This window comes from Acanthopagrus latus, chromosome 22 (assembly GCF_904848185.1).
Source record: "Acanthopagrus latus isolate v.2019 chromosome 22, fAcaLat1.1, whole genome shotgun sequence".
Taxonomy (NCBI): domain Eukaryota; kingdom Metazoa; phylum Chordata; class Actinopteri; order Spariformes; family Sparidae; genus Acanthopagrus; species Acanthopagrus latus.
The window spans coordinates 19528057-19547890 of NC_051060.1; the positions used below are offsets into that span (position 1 = coordinate 19528057).

A 19834-nucleotide genomic window follows, 5' to 3' on the forward strand; every position below is an offset into this window, starting at 1 on the left:
CGCCCAGAGTACATGGCATGGGCTGTGATATGATTAAGTCACAGTTGACCTAGTATGCATGAAACTTTAATGAAGAGGAATAATGATATCAAGCTTCGTGTTCGGAGAGCTAAAATCAATGTTTCTCAACATGGAGCCGCTCGCTTTTTAAACCACAAGCGAGGACGACCAGGAGCTCAATTTGCACTGTCATCTCGATGGAAATCACAAGAGATGTCCTGGTCTCTAATGGACTTAAGTAACAGCTTGCATAATGTTCATGTAATTCACTTAACCGCTGACCCAGTGAAGATGCAACTCAGATTGGTTGAGTAGGAATGATCGATTACGGGTTCTTACTTTACCCAAGTGAAACCCAACTGGGATATTTTTGAGCACTTATGGAAACATATAAGTGAAATATATGGTTTGGTACCTGAGCAATTTTAAATGGTACAGATGGTACCAAAAAGTGCCAAAATGGCACATTTGGAGATTCTGCCCGAGTGCTCTGGACTCAAACCTCATTTTTAAAACCTAATTTTATCCTGATTCACTTTAATAGCATAAAAGTTGGCAGAGGTGATGTTCAGATGTTTTGCTGCAGCTGCTTCATTCCTCAGGGATATTCATAATAAAATTGCAGTTGAATAAAAAAAAAAAAAAATCAAAAAGGCTTCGTGCCACCACAATGTACTGGGACCGAGTGACATATACACTGATATTTACCTATCTGACCAAATATTCCAAGTGTTCCCTTTATTATGACACTTCGATTATTCAAATAGACCTCAGAGTTGCAGCGATACACTCATACACTACAATTATCGAGCGGAGACACAAAATAGAGTGTAGCTCTTAACTGGCTAACTTGAGAGGATGAAGAGTTCACAGAGAGACTTCAGCGTCACTCAGGAGAGACTTGATCGTGCTGAGAGGAGGTTCGTCCTCACATGGAAGTTAGACATCCATGTTGGGTCCTTACAGCTTCGTGATTAAATAAAACAATTTAAACTGGAAAACTGGCCGATCACTTCACAACATTAACATATATTATCATGTATTAAAGGTGCGGTATGTAAGTATTTTAACTTAAATCATCCAAAGAACATAAATAATGAACAGTTCAAGTGTTATGACGTTTACATCAGTAGCCTCACAGAGATGTTAGCAAAGTCTCTTAGTGATGATGATTGTGCTGCACTTATTTACTTTTGCAGTGACACAGACTTGACGCGATAAAAACACTGCTTTTCAAGTAATGTGGTGGTTAAATTACTCCTAAAACACCTGGCGTTTCTTAAGTTTTTCAATTTTCCTTTTTCCACAACACAGAGCTCGACAGTTTCTGAACGACTGGTCCTTAACTTCATCCACAACATCCGACAATTCGACAGATTTGACAAAACAAACTACTTCTGGCAGAACGAGAGCATCATCGATGGCTCAACTCTCCAGTTTGCTAAAAAAAAAAACAAATGGCATCGCTTCAATTATAATCTAATTTACTGACTGGAGAAACATACATTCCCTGGATTTGGTATCAGGCCTTTCTCTCACCGTTAGTTCCATTTCCAATTGTCAAAATGGCAAAAATCCCAGATCTAACTCACTGCCAAAACTCCTAAGTGTTCTTGGCTCAGAATCGGCCTTTCCACCAGTGAATATCTGCTCAGATGTTTCTGAGATACCCCTGTGGCAGAGAGACAGGAAAATAAAATCTAATGGGGCTAGTGGGATCAATGTTTCTCTCTCTGTACTCCAGCGACAAAAGGCAACTTTAAATGTTCAACTCCCCCTACTGGCCTCAGTTACAATGTTTTTGTATTTCTGTGACACAGAAACTAAGAGCTGCCTTCTCAGAAATTGGGATCATCTGTGTCATGACCTGCCTCAGCGTGACTCACCTGAAGATAACGGTGTTTCTTCAGAGTGCGAGGTGAGTGTAAGCTGACCTGACAGAGACGCTGTCGCTCTCACACCACAGGTTATCACGACTCCGGAGCAACACGGAAAACCAGCCAAGGAAAGACACCTGTTATAAATATGATTAACAGATTTTGGGTGGATTAGTTCAGAGACGACAGGTGTTTTGAAAAGTGCTCACCAGGAATGACGGATGCTGAAGGACCATCAGTAAAGAGTTGAACCCAGATTACCAAAACCTTTTTTTTAATGAAGAGTCAAAATGTACAATATAAAAATTGACTACAAACAGAAAAGTAAAACAGATGGCATGATAGTAATGAGAAATTCTGTGTGTTTGTGACCTTCTTGAACGCAGCAGAGCAAGAGATTCTCCACTTCAAAGATGTCTTAATGTATCAGTACCTCTGAATTCTGTTCATGATTCATTGTGAGAGTTTCCTAGAGAGCAAAACAATTGTTTTTACACACTCATGAAATGTTCCAAAAACACAAAATATAACAGTCTCTGATGTGGTCACATGTAAAAGTCAAGTTGTCACGACTGTGATGAGCTAAGTCGCCTACATAGGTGTGTGTGTGTGCTGTGTGGAGGAGGGCGAGGCGGCGGCGGAGGATGACGAGAGCGAGGAGGTGGACGGCTGAGGGGTGGAGGAGGAGGAGGTGGAGGAGGAAACGGAGGTGGCGGTGGCAGCCAGCGACGAAGTCTCTACGATGCTGCTGTGTGTGATGAAGCGCAGGCGCAGCTTCATCGCCGGACGTAAAGTCATGATGATTTTCTCCACCTGGGATAAAAAGGAAACACAGAGAAGATGATGACAACGAGAGAGGCAGAGAGAGACGAGATCAGTTCAGGGAGAACAACATGATTCTGTTCTGTTGTTTGCAACCGAGTCAGCACAAATCACATTCATTATCTGTAACATCACTTAATTCAATCACAGCTCCTAAGTTATAAAACATTTAGCTCAGGTAAAGTCTACTCTCGGTGTTCAATAACTGCCTTGTCTGTTAAATTAATTACTTGAAAAGTCACTTGTCTGAGCCTCGAGCACAAAGTAGAGCCACAGCTTCATCATCTCTAATTAACTCTGGTGTCAGGTCTGGACCTGGTGGGGAGTTGTCTTACTGCACAGGAGGTGACAGATTCAAACTATAAATGGAAACTGGGAACAGAAAACTGTCTCCTGAAAAGGCTGCCGGTTCATAGATGTCATCCGACTCTGAAGTCTGGGTGGCGAAGGTCTCCATTTTTAGTTTCACGTCAGTTTGTTATTTTGCTGTGTGAGCTTGTTGCCGTCTACTGTAGTTTAATAGAAGACAGCCTCACCTGCTCCTTCACGCTGTCTCCAGTGTACATGTATTTGATGTGATAGAGGAAGTCACAGATTGGATCCATGTAGCTGAGATGTTGGGAGTGCTGGTCCACCGCCTGGAGCATCTCATAGAAGGCCACGCCGATCTGAAATACACAAAGTAAAAACTTGACACAAAGAAGTAAATCTGAAGATCTTTTGCTGCACTTGTTATTAGAACTTAGGCCGATCGATATCAACTACTGTCCCACCCTAATATCACAATATTTGATACTACCTAATGCAGATTGAAACAATTGAAACAATCTATTTTGATAATTTATCGTTTGTTTAAGTCATTTTTCAGGCAAAAGTCTCAAACATTTGCTGGTTTCAGCTTCTTAAATGTAAAGATTTGCCACTTTTCCTCATCATTTATGACAGTCTCTGAACAGTGTTTGAGTGAGCATAAGGACAAAGTAACCAATTTGATGACGTAACTTTGGACTTCAGGAAAATAATCAGTAGATTAATAGATAAATAATCATTACTTTTGCCATCTAATAATCTATGGTCAAACTTCTCTGTGTACCTCCAACATGCATCGGGTCCTCTCCTGCTGGAAGCGCTGCAGGAACGGTCCCACCAGGTGATACACGTAGAGTAACTGGAACTCTGTCTGGACGACGGGCTTCAGCGTCTCTGACAGGAATCTACACACACAAACACACACAGCCAGACATTTAGGATGACACCAGAGCCACAAAGAGCTCATGAAGAGTGACAGAGGAGCATAAAAAGAAACTTCCTTACTTGGGGATAAGAGACAGCTGTCCGATGGAGGAGTGATGCCAGACAGCGTGCGCTAATGCTAGCACATAGCTGCAGTTCATTTCACTGTAGCTCTGGTGGCAGGCTGTGAAGTCCAGCAAGGCGAAGGGACAACCTGCCCACTCTGTCTCAGACGTCAGCGCCGGAGAGCTGATCACAGACACAATGCGGTCGTGGAGAACGATCCAGTAGGGCTCCTGGAAGTGGGTCATGGTGAACAAAATCAGTGCTTATTCATCAAAACAGTAAAGGAATGTGATGGGACTGTATTTCTTACAGGAAGTGCAGTAATCACAAGCCCAATGGCATTCATCCAAGCTATGATGCTCTCCCTGGGAACCAGAGGTTGGCTGAAAGGTGAAAGAAAACATTGTGTGACTCATCAATAATCCAAACTCTTATATCTCCAGAACACACATCCAAAAAGTACCACAAAAATCACACGATGCTCAAAATTCTCAAATCAGAGCCATTAACAGCCTAAAGATGGCAAAGCATTTGTCTGTCGTACCTCTTCAACACAACGTTGAGCAGAGCGTTCCCGACATCTTTTCCTGGCACGGCCAAAGCCATCAGCTCCACGCAGGTGACGTGCAGGGCGTGGGCTGCGGGGTTGGGGAACTCATTGAACCTCCAGTCACAGTTGGGGAAGGGGCCGGGTGACTTGCCAGCCATGGGTGAGACAGAGAGTTAAGGAGGTCTACAGGTCACTGGAGGAGAGGCATGAATGAATAAAACACATCTAGTTTTCAGTAACTCTTCCCTATGAAACAGCTACATTGCTGGTGATAAAATAAACTTAAATTGAATTAACTACAGATGAAAAAGCTATTTCTACGTCCCTTTAAACCAAAGAGGCACTTGGGGAAATCACAAGTATTGGCAGCAAGGTAACTATATTATTCAGGTGCCCCAGAGGCCCGTGACTTTTTATTATCCAGGTTAGAGGGAACAGTGGTGGATAAATCAGCCAACAGAGGGAGATTAATGAAGGATATTGTCCACCAGGCGTCCAATCAGCTTGCAGTAGTAGGTGTCATCAGGGATCCACACGTTGTCCTCTCTTGGGTTCATGCCAAACTTCAGGTAGGTTTCACTCAGGCACCAACCTGGCGTACGGTTGTCCTTTAAAAAGAAAAAGAAATACAATGTTAATATGACCAATAAAATGCAATAAAAAAGTTGTAATTCAATTTGACGTTGCTACAATTGCTGGTAAACATGGCTTGTAAAATGTCATATTTACTCTAATAACTGCATAAATATAAGTTGTTACATAATGTCTGTGTGTCTCTTTCTTCTTCCTCTGCCTACCTTCAGTGACGACATGATGGCGTGCACAAGCTTCCTCTTCAGATTGGTTCTGTCTCTCAGATGTCGCTCGTAGTAGTGAAGTGTGTTGTAGAGGTAGGTGACTGGGCGGTCTGCACACAAACACATACATCATTTTTACATCAGTGTGCACAAACAACAGCCTTGACATTTCATCCATGCAGTCCTATTTCAAGACTCACCATGAAACTTGTACAAGCCTCCCAGATGATCGAGGAGCGTTTCCAGAGACTTGGAGACAGGAAGGAGCTCCAGGAAGCGGTGGATGACGATATCAAAGACGGGCAGGAAGCGCAGGCACACGTTGCCGAAGTAGATGGGCAGGTACTGAGGCTGGAGCTGCATGGGAGGGTTGACTTGGTCTGCAAGGCCCTCGAAGTACAGCTTCTCTGGGTATTTCTGGTAAAAGAAAATCAGAAGAATACTGAATGTTCTGTCCTGGCTCTCTCTATTCATTTATCTTTTTTTTTAGATTGAAGTGTAGTCTGAATGAGATGGATGATTAGGGAAGGTTCTGTTACATGCGTACCTTGTGGTAGCTCATGTGCTTGGTGTGCCAGTCGCTCTGCAGCCAGTGCTCAGGAGCGTTCTCCTTGACAAAATCGTTAACTCGGTTCCTGAAGTCGTTGGGCTTCAGCAGCAGCAGCTGGATTATGAAGTAACAGACCTGAGCCTCGTTGCCCTCGTGGCTGCGCATCGCCTGTGTGAAGATGAGAGGAAAAGAGAAATGAGACAACTAAACCGTGTCAAACAGCAGACTTGTTTTTCTGTATGCAAGTTTCTCCGCACCAGACACAGGATGAGTCTGTCCAGGGTGACTATGTTGTATTTCCAGACCATGTCGTTGAGAATTTCGATGCACTTGTTCAGCTGCTGCCCGCCGGCAGATGTTGAGAACTCGTAGACAAGGAAGTCTGCAAATGTTCGCACGTGAGCCACCAGTGCACGAGCCCCGATACGCTCCAAGACCCTGAGGGACAGAAACATCAGGCGACGGTTCACTCATCATCTCACAAATCACTGTTTCCTCCCTCTGGATTAATTAACTACGGATGTTATTTAGAGACTCGGGAATGCCCAACCTCGGGCTAATTAGTGGAAAAGTTAAAATGCCAGAACATCAGTGAACAGACACATTATTAACACATGCCTCATAAATACACACCCAGGAGTGTCACTAACTGTTACTGGTACTGTAGGAAAAAAAAAATTGTAAGCCAATTCATAAAGATTTGTTTTTAAGTTGATGTTTAACAATATTGTTTCTGCTGATGAGCATGAAACCTAATTACTTTCAGTGGTGTTCAGAGATAAAACACGAAAAGGAACACGTTCTAAAGACACTGTTTGCACAATATCTGTGACTAGAGCTGCAGCAATTAATCAATTAGTTGACAGCTAATAAATCAATCAACTATCATGATAACTAATTTATCTTCTTTTAATTTTTTCGTTTATCAGAAAATAAAGGCAAAATACTCTGACAGCAGATTCTTAAATGTCAATATTATCTGGTTTCTTTACTCCACTATGACAGTAAGCTGAATATCTTTGTGTTGTGGATCTAACGAGACATTGGATGACGTCATCTCAGGCAGTGGGAAATACTGCTAGACATTTTCCCCATCTTTTGACATTTTATAGACCAAACAACTAATGAAATTAATCAAGAAAGTGATCAACAGATTAATCAACAATGAAAATGATGGCTGCAAAGGTATATATAAAGAACATAAAATAATGACATCAAACCTGAAGCCTATCTGGTTTATGTGGTCTGTCTCCAGCAGCATCTTCCACAGCAGACAGAGGAACAGTGGGGGCGATCCCTGCATGGAGAAGTGGGTAATGATGTCGTTCTCATTGGCCATGGACTTCCACTTTCTGTACTCCTCTTCCACGTTCTTCTTCAGGTTGAATCGAGACTCCTGAGGAACGTTGTTCTGTTTGAAGAACGCCTGAGAATAAGAGAGACAGAGATAGAGGAGTGATGGCTGTTTCGACTGGATGAATGCATCTGATTTGAATCCGTCAGTGTTATTCATGCCTCAGTGGCCACAGCGCACCTGTAGTGGAGCAGGGAAGCAGGAGAGTGTGTGTGATGCCCAGTTATGAGGCGTGAAGTTCATGATGGTTTGGAGGATGTCTTTACACCAAGTCCCATGGATGGAGTCGGACCCTGTGAAAAAATCTACACAGAAAAACATAATGAAGAGAAAACAAGATACAAGGGAAAGCAATAAGTAAAAGACAAAGACAGAGAGGAACTACGAATTCAAGAAAAGAAAAGATCTGAGAAAGTGCTACCAGTGACGTGTGTGGCTCTGGCCAGGGTGAGGATCAAGGCTCGGTTCAGCTCCTCAGATTCAGCTGACAGAACCGTCTTTGGGTCGTTGAGGAAGCGAGTGAACTGGGGCTGCACTTCAGAGCTCCCCAAGGCTGTGATCAACCGCAGAGCTGTGCTCTCAACACTGGAGGAGGAGACATATACAAGAAGATTGTCATTATGAAGATTTTCCCTTGAGTTTTTGTTTTTCACCACCATCAGCGGAAGTGGACACAATATAAACAATGTGTGTACAATGTGAGGATGATGCTGGATTTAGGTGACAGTGTTCTTCCACATTACCACAGATGCAGCTGGTTCTGGTTGGTCTGGGGCACAGCAGCCAGACTGTGCAGATGACTTAGCAGTTGGACTCTGTAGTGTGGCTGGATGTGGTGCATCCTGTAGCTGAACATCTCCAGTAACGTGTGAAGGATTCCCCAAGCGTGACACTTAAACACATTGGGCAGCAGCTGGCCTGAACAGACACACACAGTCACACTATTCAATATGTGTTCGCTGCCCGGAAGGGAGTCGAATTCATGAATAACTCAAATGTTCTGAGTCAATCTGCTCAAAATGCAACACAGAAGAGGAGCAGCGATGACTGAATTTAAATTGGACTAAGAGATGCTGCCAGTCGTGCCAAATCACTCATAAAAACGTTACTTTCTTGATCATGCTCATGTTCAGAAAGGCGCGTATCAGAGACTTAAAAGGGTAACTGAGATTATCCTGCTGCCACCTTAAATGTAGCTGTAGTAAGAACTTCAAAGTGAATAAATCCTTATAAATGTGCATAGTAATGCATGTCAATCATGGTACACTGGGGAAAAAATATTAATAGGGAAAATGTTATCATTAGTTGGACTTATAATAAGTTACTTCACAGAATTTTTTTTATTGTTTTTTAAAGGTAAGTTAGTCTAGCTAGTTAGTTTTACACTGGTTCAAACTATGACCTGTATACTGTATGATTAAGAGGAGTGGTTAATTAAACTTTTTTTTCTTTGCATTCTGAATGAATTTACATGTTTCAATGACTCACTGATGAATCCTTTGATGCCCAGTGACTCGATCTCCATGTAGACCAACAGTCTGCTGTATGTTTCTACCAGTGCAGGGGCCAGAGCAATGCTGGATTTGGCCTGGGCCAGTTTTATTACCCGTGTGGCAATACTGTGGATCAGACTGGAGGCAAACAGAGTGGGACAAAGAGACACAGAGAAGTTTAAAGTCACTGTCTATCATTCTTGAAATCATCAACATATACATTTTTAAACTCAGTTTATTCATCTGCACATCCCTCCTCACCTCATCTTAGCGTGCACTGTGAGTGAATCCAGCAGGTTCATAGGCAGCGGGGTGACAGATCCTGATGCCATACAGTTGGTGCCGGGTAGGTTGATCCTCATTGATCCGTTCCCATAGATGGTCTCCACCAGGACGCCCATCGGCAGAGTGAAGCACTCCGAGTTGGTGCTGTAGGCGTTGCACAGCAGGGCGATCTTGTAATCGGACATCCCCAGAGTCTTGTTACGCAGCGACTGCTGGAGAAACCTAACAGATGGTAGGGAGATTAGCGGAAAAGCGTTGTATGTGTGTGCAGTTGTTAGGAAGCACTTGCATGTGGAGGTGCGCAGTTTTAAGGTATTTATTGATTTATAGCACATATTGGTCCAGTTATTTAAAGATACGTACTCATGGTGCAGTTTCAGAGAATGTGGTATTGGTATCTGGAGTTTGGAGTTGTCGTTCTGAGCTTTGCGGTTCAGGTGGATCCAGATACAGGTCATGGCGAAGGAATGAGTCGACTGGGGCTTGTTAATGTCTGGAACTGGAATACACTGGAACAGGAGAGAAATCAAAAATACATCTGATGGAACTGCTGCCAGTAAAAAAGACACACAGTACAAAAGGCAAGAAATAACAGAATAAAATGGGGCAACATTAATAATGATCGTAGCAAAAAACAAAACAATTTCTTGGCGGATGTGCACCTCTTTTTCTGGGTAAAGCAGGTCAAAGAGCTTCATGACAGGCAGGAAGTCAGCTAAGGCGTTCTTCTGAATGCTTCCCGATATGAACTGCAGCAGGACCCACATCAGGTGGTCTCTACCTTTAATGAGACCTCTACCTGCAAGCTAGAGAGAGAAAGACCAACTCAACAACAAGGGACGCAACAGCTGACACTTGTTTTATAATTCAAACACTCACTTTGTAATACTTTTGTGTTTTCCAGGTTAATTTAGCTTTATTTGTTGTTTTTACTGCAGTTCCTATTAGCAGTTACTGTTTGTGGATGTGATATATATTGTTTTTACACATGTCAGGAAGGGCAAATGCATCACGTGGGTTTTATGACTTCTGAGTATGTGTGACTTAAACTAAACCAATTGTACACTTATCTTAAGAAGGGTGAAATAATTCAGTCATAACTCAGGGTAGAAAAGGTAAATCTTTACTTGAGAAAGCGTTTCTCCGTCTTGGTGTCATGGGATTGATGAGCTACCTCCTTTAATTAAGGTCAAAATCTCCAGACAGTTCTGACATCCGTGACAGTTTTTTTGTTCTTGTTTTCTTAATGTCAGATACTGAATATCTGTTTCCAGTGATAAAGGTTGGCGGAGTGTGAACAAACCAAATCAAATCAGACCTAAATTACCCTTTATTTGATAATGAATTCTTACCCTCCTCTACATATCCCTCCTCTTACCTTCTGGTGCAACGACAGCACCATGTGAGGGAAGCTTGCAAACTGAAACAACACAAAGAAGATGAGCTGGGAGGAGAGGTGCTGCCACAGCAACTGGCTCGTGCCCCCGATATCAGCGTCAAAGTGTTCCTCGGTCTCGGAGCGCTCCATGGCGTATACCACGAGGTCCACCAGCTGCTCCTCTAGCACCGGGCAACGCTGCTTTTGCTGGCAGGGGAGGAGGGGAGTGTTAAAGACAAAAAAAAAAAAAAGAGGGCAGGAGAGAGAAGTTAAATGGAGAAAGGGAGGGAAAGACGTCCACAGACAGACAGACAGAAAGAGAAGGGGTAGAGGAAATGAGGAGAGACAGCGGGAAAGGAAGGGAGAGAATGAGAAGAAGATCATCGTTAAGTAACTTCACATACACATTTTCATGTCAAAATAGTCTCCAACAGTTGGCACACTTTGAAATCTTTTCATCCCTTGCATGCAGGACAGCAACTCCCTCCTGCTTCTGTCAGCTGGGTAAACATTCCTCTGGCCCCATGTCCAAATTAACCTTCAGCTCCAAATGTCCTTGTTTTTCTGCAATGATGTCACTATGCAAGAACAATTGCTAAACTTTTGAGTCCACGCAACTCCAATAATTTGCCTCAATTTGGACATAGTGAGGTTTTTGTCTAATCTTCTGCCGCAAAATGTTGCAGCAACTTCACATGACGATATTTCACAAAAGAAGGATCATGTGCTTTTTAAGACATCTGAGCCTCAAGATGTAACACTGTATATAACACTACAGTTGAAAGTCAGCTGGCTGGCTGATACCAACATACTTAATAAATAAACCAATATCTTAAATTACTTTGAAATAATGTAACTAATGCTGATGCATATAACATATAGTCAAGTCAAGCTTAGCCAGACATCTAGTGAAGGTACTACCTGCTTTCTGAAATGATCCTAGAATATAGGAAATCATTTATAATTTAAATTATACGACGCTCATTTGGGTCACCAGCCAGACTTCCATGTTTAAAAAGGAGTATTGATGAAAGACGGGAGCAGAGAGGGAAGAAGGGGAGGGGATCAAGAGAAAGCATGAAAATTTGCAGGGAAGGCAGGTTATCAAGATCCTGCGGATGATTACGTAGACGTGGCGATTATTAAACCAATGGACTGAAACATTCACAGAAATATTTCAGACCTTATCATTGACTATTAACTGACATAATGTCATATCAAATCAAGACCGTGTTCATTTAAAAAATTTGGAAAGATCAGAAGCTACTAATACTGACATTTCCTGTAAACCCATGGTGAGAAACTTATCTTCACCCATCAGTGACAGAGCAGGAGTGTCAATCTCTGCAATGGGTACAACGAGGGACTTAAAAGAGCATTTTGCTTCTTTTTTTTTTTTTTTTCACGTAGCATAGCGAGGAACAGCACAGCACAGCACAGAGCAGTTCAATATATCACAGCACAGCACAGCACTTAACACCAAACCACAAAACAGTGCAACGTGTTCCTGCATGCAGGCTAACGGGTCTGGAAAGGTGGGGAGGTGGTGTGACTGGGAAGAAGAAGAAGAAGAGGAGGAGCTGCGAGGCTGACTGTCACCTCTCTTCCTCTGCCACCAAACACACACTGGCACTCTTGCACACAATCGCGCACACAAAAGAGTGAGGGCAAGAGAAAAAACGAAAAAGAAAAGAGAGAGAAAGAGAGAGGGATCGACAGGCACATCATCCATACTGTACAAAAAAAATAAGCCCAGTGGCGAACCTAGTTACACATCCCAACCAGAATAAACCACAGAGAGACAGATCTACTGTTCTTTATAAATGTGAGTTCATGTATTTTTATGCAATTTTCACAGCAGTATATCTGGTAACAATTCAACTGTCTCTTGGCCCGCATTTATTTCAAAATGAGTACTGACGAACTGATTGTGATCACTGCAAGTCATTAGTTGTTATCAAGTAAACATGTCACTTATCCTCCACTGACATTTCAGGCTCTGTATTAAATTAAGGAATATATTGGACTCAGTAGTTGTTTCTGTAGGATCAAGATTGAATCTAAATTATTACTTGATTGTTTACAGTAAGTGTGTTATATGAGCAGCTGAGAACAACATGACATGTTGATGACAAAACACTAAACATTTAATTTGGGGCCTGTTGGTTCACTTTGCTCATTCAGTAATTGGCATAAATAAATCAGACATAAAATAAGATGTTTATTGTGCACTGCAGCACAGAGCCATTATAGATAAATATCTATCAAAAGGTGCAATCTGGAGAAAATAAAACAAGAAGTCAACCACGCGCATCTTCAACCAATTCAACCAATGAACACCACAGCACAAAGGTCAGACTACACTCATCCAGTCAGACAGCCAATCAGAAACACTCAGCAGACCTGGGCAAAACACTGTTCAATACAGAAAAACAAAGAAAATAAACGTAACGTTCATTTGGCTTCCTAATCCACACTTTGCCATGTCTTCTTTATTCTGTGACCTGCTCGTGCTCATGCCATTTAAATCTGCACGCTGCTGCTCAAAATTTTATAATTACAAAAGTATCCCTCCATCTCTCCAACCTGGAGAGACTCTGGAGAATGATTAGGTTTATATAAGGATGAAAGTGAAGTTAGCAGAGCATGAACATTGCAAATTACAAGCCGCTTATTAAAGAAGCTGATATCAGTTTGGATGTTAATTGACTGGATGGCATAAGTTGCATAGGAATAAGGTTCACTAACATACTGCAGCATCGCAGCACAGAAAGTTTAGCCTGGAAGCAGAAGACATGACAATCAGAAAATCGTTAAGGTCCACCAACTAACAATGCCTACCTTTGAAACTAAATGTTTTTAATGATACACAGGCCTGCAGACTTCTTAATATACTGCCTCAGTTTGGTTGCTTCTGGTAGCCTGACAGGCCTGACCACTATTCAGTCAACATGGAGTAGTTTTGCCCAGGTCAGCGCAACAGAAAGCAGCGTAAAAGATTAGACACGAGAGGACCTCACTAACAACAGGCAAGGACCAGACTACATTCACACATGCAGTGCAGCAGGACTTGAAATGTCGACAGCAGGGTTTAAAATCAGAAATACTTCATGGGAGCCTGTCAGCTGGGACCACAGACGTATGCACTGAATGGCTAAAATAAAAACTGCAGTGTGGAGAATCTGCAACCATCTCAGTCTGGACGACAGACTGTTATGTCGTTATCAGTTGGCTCAGTTTAATTAAGGGTTGTAAATTAAAATCTCATTAAGCTTTGGAAACTGGGCCACAGCGCTGCGAATATTCAATATAGCAAATGAGGTGTGTTAAACATGAACATAACAAGCAATTCCAATAATGCAGAAACATTACTGAGTATACATTTTATGCAGTAAAGCATCAACAGCTCTCTCTCTATGAGCATTAGTGGTGACGAGTTAGTAATGGCTAATGCCTTGTTTTCATTTATAAAAGGCACCATTATAATGGGCATTTAATTCTATTTTGGGGGGGATCAGTGTTTTCCATTAAATTTTGCATTTCTAAATAAAAAAATATGCAAGTTCTACTTATTTTAGACCATTACTAATGTCATGTATATGAGAAAATAGTTGGAAAAGCTAGAGCAACTAATAAATAATCAACACTTGACAATAAAACTCTGCAACCATAAGTCATTTAGTTAGTGTTGTTGCTCTCCACATTGATTTCACATTCATCTGGCTTAGCTGGGTGCTGCGCCTAAGCCCTCTAATGGAAGAGATATGACTTGTTTTTCCCAGAATATCATCTTATATAAAGAAACTGAATATCAACGGAAAATATTGGACATATGTGGCTTTGGTCAATAGACTTTTTATTGCTACTGAATTTATTCTGCTGCATTAAAGACAGCGATAAGGCAGCGTGTGACGCAAAACTAGAAGAACAGGAAACAATTTATTTGCACTCCCCCCTATTATCTGAACAATTTATCTATGGTTAATGATACACAAACAACCCGCCTTCCCACCAAATGTTGATCTGCTTGTCAGTCTGTGTGCCTACCCAGGATTTATCTGGCCACATCTGTCTCTGTCAACTAAGTGCATCTCTATGAAGCCCTGCTGTGACCATTTCAAGCTCTGTAGCATTTCTCTTTACTCCATTTAAGTTTTCTTTTCTTTTTTCATGTCCAGTTTTCAATGTTTTTGACATCAGAGTGCCTAAAAAAGCTAAGCGTCCGATGGGCTGGTTAGTTAGGAGGTCGGGCGACCAGGAGGAGGAACAACGACATACCTGGGCAATGTTCAGAGTCTAGAGAGCGTATGGCAGAGAGACGGACAAACACAACACACAACCAGAGAGAGAAAAGAGAGAGAAACAAAGAAAGGAGGAAACAGAGAGGGGGGAAAAATGAGAGACAGAGAGAGAGAAAGTGGTGACTAAGGAGCTAGGTTGTTCACTGTCTGTTCAGCACAGTTAGCATCAACTCAGCCGATTCAAAACAGACAAGATGGAGTCTGGGGGCTTTGGTCAAAATCAGAGTTCTGGTCTGTGCAGATTATTCTGTAAGCGAAGTGAGAGCTGGTCAAACTGTGTCTGAGGTGCTCAGTGAGCTGGGCTGAGTTGAAACTGCATGAACCCAACAGGGAAAACTAACACCAGTGCATTATGGGTCAAGCACACAGCATAGGTTGCTTTACATATGGTTTCATATAGCTGTGTTACTAGGGCAACAAAGGAGGGGAGAGGGGTCAAATGAGAAAAAAAGGTGGGGAAGAAGAAGGGAACACAGGAAATTAACAAAAAAAAGGAACTATGAAGAAAAAGATGAGGTAAAGATGAAGAAAACAAGCAGCAGAGAGGAGATAAGAATGAGGGAAGAAGGAATAGCAAGAGCAGGCAAGGAAAGAAGGGAGCAGATAGCAATTAAAAAGAAAAGGGAGCATGAAGGGAGGAGGAGAATTTAAGGCAGATGGAGGGCCTGGTGCAGAAGCAAAGGAGCAGAAGTAGAAGAAGAGATTGTCATACCTGTTTGTTGAGTCCTAACATGTTGCACACCATTTCTCTCGAATATGGTTGCTCTAACACGTAGCGCAGCAAGCCCGTCTGTGGCTCAAACAGGTCCTACATAGTGAAAAATATACAGTTTAATACTCTGTACAAGTGTGTGTGGAAATGATTGTATAATACATTTATGTTAATATGGTACCTTGTCAAATGGCAGCATGCCCTTCAGAGGGAAGCGTAGAGTAGTGGGGTCTAATTTCCACGAGTTACAGATGGCCCCGCTGTTATTCACTACTGGTAACAAGCTGCACCGACCTGCACACATTCACACAGGAAATAACTTAACAGGAAAACTGCAAATTGACGAGTTGCATTTTGAGGTTGGGTTGATCTTTGGAGTTGGAAACTTTCAAATGTTTTTCCCAGCTCAGATTTCCCTTCATCCCCTTTTGGTTTTAAAAAAAGGAAGAGGAGAAAATGTTGCCAAATAACAGGAACCCTTGAAAATAACACAAGTCTAAAAACTATTTTTTCAATCAATGTTTTATCAGTTTGTATGTGCTAATGTTTCTCTTACCACAGATGGAGTTGATTCTGGCTGTGGGTCTGAAACTGTCCTCAAAGTCTGATATCATACTGCCAAGAAGCTAAAAATAGACACCAAATGATGGAGAGAAAAAGAGGGAGAAAAAGCAAGGACGGATGAGGTCGGGGATAAAACTAAAATATTTATTGGATACAGATGACATGATTGCACACGCCACACATTTACACACAAGAACCCCACACTTACCCAGTGCGATAACTGTCCTTCTGGATATAGTTTTCTGATTTCTGTGACGGCAAAGTAGGCTGGCAGGAGGCAGGCATTTCTGTCCAGGATATATTCTACCACCTAGAATACATAAAGAGCAAAACATTAGAGTGATAGACTTGGTCTGCTTAGCGATGTGTAATGTAGAGAAAGATAGACAGAAAAATACCTCTCTGGCAGCCAGAAGCTGCTGGACTATAGCTGAGCTGACAGTGTTAGGAATGGTTTGAATTTTATCCAGTACAGGTTTCAACAGATCTCGAACACCCTGAAACAGACACACACTTTAACATCAAACCAAATCTGACGATGGAAGATTTCAATTTCGACAGCAGTCTGTTAAAAAACTTATTTTAAGAATCCTAAAAAGCAAATAAGTGTCATTTTTGGGAACTTCGAGAAGTGCTCAAAAGTAAACATATATTGATCATTAAAAAAATAAAACAAAGGTACTAGTGGAAATTATCATCCAAAAGCTTCTTATCATTGAGCTTGTTGATGAATGCTGTGCTTGTGTGTTTGTGTGAGACCTTGTAGTCCACTCCTCCGATGATCTTGCGAATCAGTCTGAATGTTAACGCCCACAGTTGAGTCCTCTCCCACTCCAAACTATCTGAGCTTATCAGAGCCACACACACCATCCTTCAGATACATGCAAAGAGATTCATTATAGAGGGATGATTATGAGAAGAACCAGACATAATAGATTAGAGTTTAACGGATTACCTGCAGAGACATGTTAACATGACTAAAATATCCCATAGATGAAAAATAATACTTTCAATTTAAGAATTATTATAATCCATATAGAAGATCTGTTTTAATGTCACCTTAGGAAACAGACAGTGACACTGAGGCCTGGACAGATACCTCAATTAATTGTAACCAATGAACGGGATAATAATGCACTCTGTCAAGCCCCAGAATATAATTGAATGTATACTTTACTTTCTAGGTGTGTACAAGTCTGTGTGTGTTTATACCTGGGCGTTAACAGGCTGGTCTCAACCGCCATTGCTAGACAGTCATAGAGGAAGGAGATCCTTTTTGGACTGTGCTGGCTGTGTATAAACCGCACTATCCACTGTACACACTGTTCATGAGACTCCTGCACAAAGATACAAAGACAGTTTAAAATCAGAGTTAATCACTCAGCCTTGTTGTTGATTCAGAATTATACTTTCACGCTCTGAAGAGACAGCTAACCAAGAGCAGGTTATTTATTCTTTTACAGTAAACCAATTTGTAACTCTGTTTTCGAAAGGTGCTTTATAAATAAAGTTATCATTATTACTATCTCATTATGATCAGATTAATTGTGTGTGAGCGTGTCTGTGTGTGTGTGTGTGTGTGTGTGTGTGTGTGTGTGTGTGTGTATATAGACCTGTGGTAGTGTCCCCCAGTAATGCCTGAAGGCTCCGAGGCAGCTGATTAGTTTGGTCCTCTCATCCTCTGGAGTGTCCATAAACATCCTAATAAACACAACACACATGTTATCTTAGCCTGTAGTGCTTTCAGATTACACTGTACACTTTGACACATTATTGTTGAAATACATGAAGTGTTTGTCAACTCTACAACGAGTCAGACCTGTTTTACCTGCATAATAACAAAACAACAGGAGATGTGTGATGTGGATGTCTGGAGACAACTTACCCAGCAAAGGCCTCTTCGATCATCTCAGTTTTCTGCGTAAAAGAAGAAGGCAGCAACGTTTAATCAACTTCTCAACTAATCAGGAACATCCCTTATTCATTTTATACCTTTCTTCTGAAGGGTCCTCTAACAGCTTTCCATTTCTTTACACAAGAATAGTCAGCCCAAGAATAACAGTTCTCACTGCGACAGAACAACACCTGATGTTTCAACAGATTAAAGTGCCTTGCTCAGGGACACTTGAGCAGGGTGGATGCCTGTCAGCTGCGGGTTTGAGTGCAGGTGCAGTCCTATAAGTATGTTATTCAAACATAGTAATACGGCGATTTCCACTTTTATCTAGAGCTGTTCCACTCTCTTGGTGCTTTTTCACCATTAACTTACAAATAAAAGAAAAACACTGGCAAAATTTGGAGCTAAGTTATAAGTGAAGGCACTTATATTAAGTAATGTTACAGAGGAAATGTGGATTGTTGCACTGTGTTAACACTTCTTGCGAAAATCAAATTTCAAATGTGACATGCCATTATCATGACTCGCATTGTAATGGAAAATTGTGCCAGTTAATACTTTAACTGAGTTGCAGACATAAAGCAGAGTGTCTAAAACCTTCCAACAATTTTGAAATATTAGCGCTACGTTAGCGATAAAACCCGTAAATCTTTATAGTTAGCTATAACGTAACTGCATTTAGAAATAAAAGCTGCCTAGCTGTGTTATTTGAACTCATATTTGTAACACCACATCGGGTTCATGTGTGAAAATGTATTGAAAAGCGCTAACACTGCCGGAAAATGCTAACTAATACTAGCTTTAAACCCCGTTAATAAAGATGCAAACTTACCACAACATCCTCAAAGATGCTCTGGAGCTGCGTTTCCATGGAGAGCGCCATGTTTGCACCAAAAAGTGTCCGTTTTTAACGAAACATCACGCGAATCAATGAGGTTAACTACTGCTTCCAATGGGCGCAGACAACGCTAACAACAAGCTACATGCTAATAGGCACCCGGAACGAAACCGCCGAGATACGCGCAACTGCAAAAACAGTCCGGAGACACAACAGAGACACACGATGCGTAGTTCCGTTTCATTTTGTCACGACATTATGCCTCGGTGATTAAAGCTTATGATAATGATATTGTGTAATCGACGGTTATCACATAAATATACAGCATCATAAAACTAAACAAGTCTGTATTTTTCGGTGTAAATCTTTAGTGTATTAAAGGCGAAGTGAGACAATGACAGTAGTTGTCCGCCAGATGTCACTGTCGACGATATTAATGAAACTTCTTTCTACTCATTGTGATGCTGTTTTCTAATTATTGTGTCGTGTTTTTTATGTTACATTTTCGGAATGCCAGTGAAGTTAGTTGTGATTAAGGTGTGGCAGAGACAGTTTTCTGTCTAACTTGGAACCTGGACAGCGGTGAAACACACAGAGTCAGGTTTTACACACCAAGGTTTTCCAGATAACTCATTAACCTGCTTCTTGGAACGGGTCCGAGAAGAAATATATAACACAAGGCAATGTTCATGCTCCAAAAGGTCGCATGTAACATCAAGCTGACCTAGTTTTATATCTGCAAGAGGGCCTTGGTGGATTCAGTGTCTTTTTCAACCTTAGAATATTAACTAGTCTACTTCGAGACTAAACTGATAATTATTTACTGTTTTTATTTAAAGGGTTTTAGTTTTACATTTCATAACGCGTAAGTGGGCATAGTAATTTTGGTGTTTAGCGCATCAATTTACTCAATTTTGATGTACTTGTATTTCTACCTTTCCTTTACTACATTTGGGAGAAAAATATTCAACATGTTCTGTTCTACATCATCTACAACAGCTGTAGGGGCATTACTGATTAAGATTGAACCTCCAAATCGTTATGTATGTGCAAATAAACAATGAAACTATTAATAAATGTAGTATTTACATACAGACCCAATGAAATATACTTGAAT

General features: G+C 41.4%; 1 protein-coding gene across 2 annotated transcripts; it reads right to left on the reverse strand.

Annotated features, from left to right (window-relative positions):
• Positions 1-2134: 2134 nt before the first annotated feature.
• On the reverse strand, positions 2135-19437 carry med23 (mediator complex subunit 23). 2 transcript variants are annotated; one of them, XM_037086263.1, is made up of 31 exons: positions 18712-19437; positions 17868-17899; positions 17596-17683; positions 17195-17319; positions 16742-16853; positions 16381-16479; positions 16191-16292; positions 15975-16044; positions 15600-15712; positions 15419-15514; positions 14684-14701; positions 10406-10612; positions 9690-9833; positions 9391-9536; positions 9004-9249; positions 8738-8880; positions 7993-8167; positions 7671-7834; positions 7430-7554; positions 7116-7321; positions 6153-6333; positions 5893-6063; positions 5546-5762; positions 5346-5455; positions 5030-5156; positions 4543-4708; positions 4309-4381; positions 4014-4228; positions 3793-3913; positions 3236-3367; positions 2135-2690 (listed from the first exon to the last, which is right to left on the reverse strand). In XM_037086263.1, the coding sequence occupies exons 1-31, from the start codon at positions 18760-18762 to the stop codon at positions 2469-2471; spliced, it is 4197 nt and encodes a 1398-aa protein (XP_036942158.1). In that variant the 5' UTR covers positions 18763-19437; the 3' UTR covers positions 2135-2468. The 2 variants fall into 2 exon arrangements, with proteins under 2 accessions (XP_036942158.1, XP_036942160.1); XM_037086265.1 differs by lacking the exon at positions 14684-14701 and having other exon boundaries at positions 18712-19433.
• Between the last annotated feature and the right edge of the window lie 397 nt (positions 19438-19834).

What these genes read in the sequence shown, in the direction of transcription:
- med23 (XM_037086263.1), bottom strand. Translation starts at nt 18,762, where the DNA reads ATGGCGCTCTCCATGGAAACGCAGCTCCAGAGCATCTTTGAGGATGTT. An exon ending in ATAAACCAGATAGGCTTCAG is followed by an intron (nt 6,334 to 7,115) that starts GTTTGATGTCAT and finishes TCTGTCCCTCAG; the next exon opens with GGTCTTGGAGCGTATCGGGG. An exon ending in GGACCCGATGCATGTTGGAG is followed by an intron (nt 3,368 to 3,792) that starts GTACACAGAGAA and finishes TGTGTATTTCAG; the next exon opens with ATCGGCGTGGCCTTCTATGA.